This window comes from Rhagoletis zephyria, unplaced genomic scaffold, assembly GCF_001687245.7.
Source record: "Rhagoletis zephyria isolate East Lansing unplaced genomic scaffold, Rhagoletis_zephyria_1.1 Rzeph_scaffold_03091, whole genome shotgun sequence".
NCBI lineage: Eukaryota > Metazoa > Arthropoda > Insecta > Diptera > Tephritidae > Rhagoletis > Rhagoletis zephyria.
This window is the reverse complement of record NW_016160175.1, coordinates 25,575-34,318: the sequence shown is the minus strand read 5'-3', so window position 1 is coordinate 34,318 and position 8,744 is coordinate 25,575. Positions and strand designations below refer to the sequence as shown.

The following is an 8,744-nucleotide window of genomic DNA, read 5'->3' as shown; positions in this document are numbered from 1 at the left end:
CAAACACTTAATGAAAATAAGTTTAATCTTTGAACAACATTAAAAAAAATCGACAAACTATCATAAAAATTTCGAAGTTTCTATTTCAATTTTAACTCTTAATATTTTGCAGTTTTTTAGCTCATTCCATTTTAGTCTAATAAAGTGAAAATTTAAAGTAGCTGTGATTTACAGTTTATGTATGGCATACTTTTGACGATGTCGGTAACTTTCTTCCATATTATCTAAGTATGTTCGACGACTTTTTTAATGAAGAGAATGAGCAACGCCTTCATAAAAAAAAAAATATTAAAAATCAACGATAAGTCGCAGCTATGTATTTTAAACTTGCGCTTTATTTGAATTGATCGGGCTACAAAACTGCATACTCAAAATATATATTTATAGGAAATCTAATTAAAAAGCTTTACGAAAGTTTGTTGATTTTGCTAATGTTTTGCAAAGATTAAACCTTGGATTTATACGGGTTTTGTTAAAGTGTAAACTGCATTTTTATAAACAAATAATTAAAATGATATAATTTTAAGATAATTGGCCAATCTAGTTAACATGTATAAAGTTTTGATAAGCACTTGAAATTTCAAGTTTTAGTACTGAATTCAAAGAAGATGTCTCTATTATCCATTCGTAATCACTTAAAAAAATTTGTTTGTTAAGAAATGTATCTAAAAGTGTAAAATATGTAAATGTACCTACATAAACTTTCCCGTGAATACCATCAAAGCATTGGTCTTGAAGCGAATCTATGTACNATTTCAAGTTTTAGTACTGAATTCAAAGAAGATGTCTCTTTTATCCATTCGTAATCACTTAAAAAAATTTGTTTGTTAAGAAATGTATCTTAAAGTGTAAAATATGTAAATGTACCTACATAAACTTTCCCGTGAATACCATCAAAGCATTGGTCTTGAAGCGAATCTATGTACGCATGCATGCATATGAGCAAATTAAAAAGTCGATATAATTTACAGTCGAAAAGTACAGTTTTGGTATAGATTATAGATTATTTCCCAACACTGTGGGGAACTAAGCAAAATGGCCTAGTGTATTTCGCAGATATTCAAATACATAATCCACCAACCGATAATTTTATATATTCATTAAAAGATAATTTGTCATCAGTCTGAAATAAAAAAAATTATAAATCGGAAGGGTAAAATAGTGTTGTGTTATTAATTCAAAAATAAAAAGTTTCATTTCACTGACGAAGGGGGGATCTATCACCCCATTCTCCCTCCCCCTCCACTACTTTTCCTTTGATTTAAATACGTTTTTTATTTGATACAAATTCAAATATGCACGTATTAACTAATTCCATTAGAAAAATATTTTTTTAATAAGTGTGTATGAACATTGTGTAGTAATACATATTATTTGATTTTAGTATGCGTTATTTCCCTCAGTGTAGTATTTTCTTAACTCATTGTTTTCACGAGGAAATTTCATTATAACTTGGAAATTAATCAATTTGTTGATATTTTTTTTTAAATCTTTGACTTTCTTTAACAAATTGTTAATTTATTTTAATCTCTTCAGGCAAATTTTTACTCGTATAAATAAACAACACCTTGGATGGGTAATATTATAACTTACCTAATATAAAAATTTTACCTTAGCACTTACAAGTTATTTTTTCTTTTAATCACCTTTATATTTGTAGTTAATAACCACTTCATTTAACACTTAAATGCACACTGTTTTATTTTGGTATTTATGGATTTTTTCAAAGCCTAAGTACTTTTTTGCTCGGGCCAGCAAAGCAACAAACTATCGCCAATGTTGCCATTTTAGCCGTTTTCCGGCTAGATTTAGCCGGTTGCGATAGCAAACAGCCGGAGTAATTTCGGTTTAGCCGGCAGCCGATTTGTTAGCCGTTTTGTAAAAAAAGTAGTCGTTTTTAGCCGATCTTGCTCTTTGCCTTGTTTTCTTAAAATTCAAATATATATGTTTCCATTTTTTAATAAGCGATGCAAAATCTGTTAGAAATGGCTGCTAGCCTTATCGCGGAGTACATTTTCATGTCAGGCAGGTTTATATAAAATTGGGCCGATTTCGCTTATTTTTATTTCAAACGAATATATTTTTTCCAAAGATGGCCGTAGCGGAGATTTTCTTCAACAAATGTTTGTTATGAATGTCTTAAATTTAAGTGTGAAGTTTTATTCCCAAACTTAGAAAATAACAAATTGTTTGCTTAACACGCGTTTGTGTTTGGATATAGTGCCAACACATAGAATAAATATTACAGGTATTGTCTTCCCAGATAGCGCATATTCAATTCTGCCTTAACTAAAAAACGTCATTGTTGCCCACGCTCAAAGGTTTGAGGTAAGGGAAAAATTAATATATTCATATGTATTTTTTTAAAGTTTTTTGCTGAGAACTTATTTAAATTCCAAAACCGAGCAGTACAAATTTCTATGTAAAGCAAAACTCTGGGAAGACAATAGGTTTGTTCGTAACTGTTGGGTTTCCGATATCGACTCTGGTTGAGATTGTATTCGGATTACGAATACAGTTTTTTTTTGCAGCCGAGTACCTTTCAAATCATTGTAATTAACTAAATTTATTAAGTAAACAAGTATCAACTTACATGTTTCCTTTTAAAATCGCTCAAGTTTGTAAATTTACCAAACTTGTTTATTCAAATTACCGTCGACAAAAAATCCAACCATGTGCCACAATCATATGTTTTTCCTAATTGCAAAATTTTTTCCAGCTTTAACTTGCAACTTCTCTCCAAGAACTAGTCTTTCTACTTGTGATTTATAATATAATATCCCAACGGTTTTTACCCTCAATTCCCGCCCATCCGCACGAGGGGCGCAGTCCGCATGACGTACGGAACCAGTATTTTCAATTTTTGCGCTAAGTCACGATAGGCAGTAGTTTGTTAAGTGTCGAGATCTAAAACTGTTCAGCTACAGAACTAAATTCATCAGCCGATTTTATGTCTTTGTTTTAATGATTCATTTATTGAGAGAGGACAGTATCGATTTCTTAATGCTGAAAAGCGGATCTGATATATCAAACGTGCTGGAATGAGAGTTAAAATCCTGGCATAAGCAACGGAGTGGGTCGTGCTATTCAAAATTAGTTTTACAAGCTTTCAGAAATAAGGGCAAAAGTGTCTTGATACCCGGGAGGAACATTAGGGCTAACTTCGCCAAGAAGAAGCGGACTGGAAATTGAGCCTGTTAGTAATTTAAATTTTTAAATTTAAGTTTTAAATTAATTTTTAAGTAAATTGTACCAAGCATTTATCTGCGGCTGGAAAGTGTAGGAAGATAAGTTTTAATCGGATCGTATAAGGTGGAATGTTATATTGAGAATCCCAACGGAAATTTCTTAATTTATTTAAATAAAACATGTAAAATTTAGTTGAAACAGTTTAGCCGTTTTTAGCTGGTATTTTTTCGCCAATTTTTTATTTGACTGAAATAATCAAAGTCAACTTTTAACCGTTTATATTGGACTTTTTTCAAAAAGTTAGGAAAATTAAGGGCACAAAGGATTCTTATAGAGAATGTCCTGAGGACCTCAATAACTTTGAAAAATCTTGTCTACAACAATGTTTTGTCCTTGACTTTTTTATTTTTGAAAATTGGTATAACGGTTATTTTGGGTCCCTGACCTCAGTTGCACGACCCTGCATCCGCTCGAAGCCTCCCAGTCGTTGAGGGTGGCTTCGATGGCTGCAGGTGGGAGTGCTTTAACTGGATTCGGACCGAGGAATACCTGGTCTGATCCCTCTCTGGTCAAATGGTCAGGTGCTCCCGAGTGACCTCACTCAGAGTGGGGCAAATTCGCTATGTTTTCCAACATAATTTAGTCGAGATTTGCATTGCCGAACCAGTCTAGAAGTAGTTAGAGGGCTGCCCAATGCTCTCATGCAGCTTGGCTGTCACTACGAACGCTTAAACTTCTACATCTCCACATATTTTCCACCAAGTAGTCCGTAGCCTTGAGGATTGCTGTATTCGGCTTGTAAAGTGAAGCTCATTGATATAGACCAGGGACGGTAATCATTATGAGTAAAATAATTAAAATCAGCATTTAATCATTATTTTAGGATTTTTATATTTTTCGCTTTAAAATGATAATTATTACTGAGTTTTATTTTATCGCTCAACGGAAATAATTACACAGGTTTACAAAAAAAAAAGGTTATGCATATTAAACCAAACCTATATATCCCTATGTTATTCGACACGCTGAATGCGAATCCGAAGTCCGTTAGTCTCCACCACGTCAGGTTCGTGGTCAGTTGAAGGTCAAGTAGGGAAAAATTCATTGAATATTGAAAATTGAAAATTCATATACATAAGGTTTTACATTCGCTGAACTCGAATCCGAGGTCCGTTAACCTCCATAATGTCAGCTTCGAGGTCATTTGAAGGTCAAATAGGTCATAAAATGTATTCAATAAAAATTAAAAAAAAAAAAATTGTTTTTGTTGTCACTGAAACCGTGTATGGAGGTCCCTTGATTGCTCAATGTCATTTGGAGGTCATGCCCAGGTCATCCCAAGGTCAAATTCCGATGAATTTTATTGAATTTTCAGGTTTATTCATTTTTCCCTACTTTACCTTCAAATGACCACGAACCTGACGTGGTGGAGGCTAACGGACCTCGGATTCGCATTCCACATGTCGAATAACATAGGGATATATAGGTTTGGTTTAATATGCATACACTTTTTTTTTTGTAAACCTGTGTTATTATTTGATTTTTATTTTTTCTATCACAAATAATGATTATTTTATGATTTTAATTTTTTCGCTCGGAGAAAATCATAATTTTTGAGTTTTATTTTTTCACTTAAGAATAATAACTATTTATAAAGTTGAAAAGGTCATGTAGACGCAACTTACTAAAATTTTGACCTGAAAAGTTTGGGACTTATTCCTTTTATTAGGGTGTCGGTACCACTGAAAAGGATATGTCCAATATCATGCTGGTATAGCTTTTGAGTTGTTTGAAAGAGCATTATGCTTAAGTGGCAACATAAAACTCAATAATAATTATTATATTTGAGCGAAAAATGAAAAATCGAGTAATCATAATTTCCTTTGAGCAAAAAAATAAAACTCAAATATTAATTATTATTTTTTTTTTATCTTTATTGATTAAAACCGAAAAATAAAAATCATTGTATATTCCATTGGGACGTACGAACGTAAATACGTGAGTATAGTTAAAAATCGTTTTACGGCGATTACAACTTGCTGATTTAATTTTTTTTTTTAATTTTAAAAATAATTATAGCAATAATATATAGCCCCTGATATAGACACCACATCCTGACTAGGGATGGGTAAATTCGATATTCGAATTTTAATCGAAGTTTAGCTCCAAAATGGCGAATTTTTGAAATTGAACTTTGTGTTGCTAAAATTCGTCTTTATTTCCAAAAAAAAAACAACTCTTCAACTTCCTTCTCTCTGACCAAATTTGCCATCACTGTGTGTGTGGCACTCCATTTGTCTTAGGATGCAAGTAAAAAAAAACACGATTTTCGAACTGATGCATCTTGATAAAAAATCTGTGCCTAGAAGGAACTGTTATTCCAAACTCAAATTTAAAAATTTTGTTTGTAATAAACTAGTTTTATTTTTATTTTAAATGTTTAGAGGCTTTTGCGTTGGTGGCATGAAGCTTTTACCCCTAGTAAAATTTCCCGGAGAATAATTTTCTAGAATATATCAATCCTCTAACGACCTTCCAAATTTGCTTTTTGCGGGATTACTTGAAGTAAGGGTCAAAATGAGCCTTTTAGTCGCGAGCTAATGGGTTAAAATGTTCTACAAAAGTATTTCCCATTAAATTTTATTATATATGTCTTAAACTTTGATTTCGCTCAGACATTTTTTTTAACCGAGACATGAAAACTTTAGTAGGCCATGAAATAAAAATACGAGCTAACTTTTGCAAATACACCGGGTGTTTTATTACTGGATGGCTATACTTTCAGAGAATGTTAACAAAGTCCGGGCTGGTTTCGGCTGTCCCACAGTGTAGTTTGAGTCGTAACTTTTAGACACGTGGCCACTCTCTTCAAGCACCTCAAAAATATTTTAATTGTTGCATAGTATTTTAAGCACAAAACTTTTTAACTATATTCGACTTTTCAAACAGGTGGCAGCCCTCCTAAATATAATTAAAAAACAAAGCTTATTCAAAACCATCGATTGATACCTATATTGGGGTAATTTATTTAACATATTAAATAATTTGATTTTGATTTTCTTACATATGGCACAAATCTAAAACCATATTACTCATCTACAGGGCAAGCCCTTTCATTTAACACCTACCTCCTTTTTGAAAATCGAACGAATGATACAGATTTTATGACTTGGTGGTAAATATTTAACGTAAACATCTGCGGAAGCGATTATTTGAATTTGACACCTAATTTTTTTTTTAATTGAACAAACGATACAGATTTCATGACTTGGTGTTAAATATTTAGTTCAAACATCTCCGAACTCGATTAAGAAGTTTAAATTTAAAAATTTTTTGTATAACTCGAATTAAATCGAATTTGCACCACCGAAGTTCGAATCGAATAATCGAATGGTAGGGCAATGTCCGAAATTGGGAAAAAATCGAATTTCAACCCCCCACTACCCATCCCTAATCCTGACCCGTGTCAGCGTTGGAGCCATCAGTAAAGGTTCGACAGTATGTGAGACCGGGCTCAGTGTTGGAATTATGTCTAGAACTCTTCCCCCAGCAACTTCCGCCTCGCCCCGCTCAGTATCTTACCAACTTACATACATATATGTACATGTCTTTTATGCCTACAGGTGGCCTCCTCACGTTTAAAGGTGCAAAGAGATGGTAAGTGAAGCACAGCATCAAAAGCACACGGCGACTATCGTTTGATGCACACTAGGGGCTTTTATTCATTGCGTCCGGGTATGTCATGTTATCAACGTTATAAAAAATCTTCGTTTGGACACAAATTACAAATATTTTAACAAATACAATTTAGTTCAGATATCCTTTGGCAATTGTACTTCAGCTTTACTCACCTGATTTACGCCGAATTATTCTGACATCCGCTTGATTAACACTGTTCTGGCAAGTGTGATATAAAGATGTTGACTTTTGTCGCTTCAGTGATGATGAATTATTTGATGGCGTCGTCTGTGCGTCTCTGGAAAATTGCTGCGACTTTCTAAATAGTGATAGATACCGAATGTGAAATTAAATTCCTTTTTGTAAGGTGTAAACAAATGTGAATAGCTTACTGAAAAATTAATGCATATATAAACGACCTAACTCATTTGCTTTCCTAATTCAACTTTCTGAAAAAATAGGTACACTATTCATTGAGGAACTAATACAATTTAAAAGCTCCCACACCATAAAACTACTTTCATTTAAAAACTATTGCATCATCTGTGGTCATAAGCAATAACCGCCTAAGTCGGAAATCCTGAATTCGAGAACGTAATAAACATTTGGACTGTAATGCTAACCTTATAGGGAAACCAAAATATGTTCGTCTATACACATGGAATAGTAGTTGCAGAATCCGACAGCTATAGGCAAATCTCCGGAACCGTGCGATTCAACGCTAAAAAAGCGTAAATTTTTAAATTGAACGCACACAAATAACTTCAAATTGTTTGAAATCTATTGTGGAAATATTAAATTCTTGCGTTATTCATTTTTTTTTTAAATCCTTAAAGTAGAAATAAGCAACAAGAATTAACAAGGCGAACTTAGCATAGTGCGTAGGCAACTGGCTGAGTCAGTGGGATCGTCGGTTCCAATCCTACTGAAAGAAGTCTGATGAGGAAATGTGATGATTTCCGAAATAGCTATCACTTCTAGCATTTTTTCAAATTAATGTTGCTTTTCCACAATAAGTTTTCATTAAAAAACGGCCTTGAGCTCAATAAAAATTGTTGAATATAATTGTTATAAGGCCACAAAATAACAAAAACAAATAACTTAAGGACGAGCACACCTAAACGTTAAACATTCTAATAATAGAAATATAAACAAAAACCAACAAAACCAACAACCACATGATCAAGTGAATTGCAGCGGAATAGCTGCGCTTGATTGTAGTTGGCTTAGCAAAGTGAAATAGTGGAAAATAAGCAACAAGAATTAACAAGACAAACTTAGCACAGTGCGTAGGCAACTGGCTGAGTCAGTGGTGATCGTCGGTTCGAATCCTACTGAAAGAAGTCTGATGAGGAAATGTGGTGATTTCCGAAATAGCTATCACCTCTACCATTTTTTCAAATTATTGTTGCTTTTCCACAAAAAGTTTTCATTAAAAAACGGCCTCGAACTCAATAAAAATTGTTGAATGTAATTGTTAAACTTAAAGAGTTATAAGTAAAAACGATAATTTCTTAAAATTCAATGTTAGCGATACTTCTAGAGGGCGTGGTTTTTGTCCGATTTCAAAAAATTTCAAGACAGTATTTAAGAAGGTCAGGCGCAATGTGTATATCAAATTTGGTACCCAAACTCGTGGCCGTATTTTAGACAAAATTTATTTTATGTATTTAGCGTTTTCAACGAGCCATTGACGCAAAGACCTATTTCGACAATATTTGTTGTATTTTCAGTATTTTCAATGGCACGCAGCTGTAGAGGGTATTATCTTTATCTTAAATGTATAATTAATATGTGTATAAACAAATGAGAACAATTTAGTAATTGCTGAAAGTTCAGAATGGAAAAGAACTTGAAAAATTACATTGTTGATCTTA

General features: G+C 33.0%; 1 protein-coding gene across 1 annotated transcript in view; it reads right to left on the bottom strand.

The window, feature by feature from the left end:
• The window catches only part of CNMaR (G-protein coupled receptor), a gene marked incomplete at its 3' end in the record, with an annotated part of 27,261 nt that overhangs the window by 8,715 nt on the left and 9,802 nt on the right, over positions 1–8,744 (bottom strand). Inside the window, exon 4 of the mRNA XM_017623207.1 lies at positions 7,041–7,186. Coding sequence (XP_017478696.1) covers positions 7,041–7,186 — 146 coding nt within the window. The remainder of the gene's footprint in view (positions 1–7,040; positions 7,187–8,744) is intronic.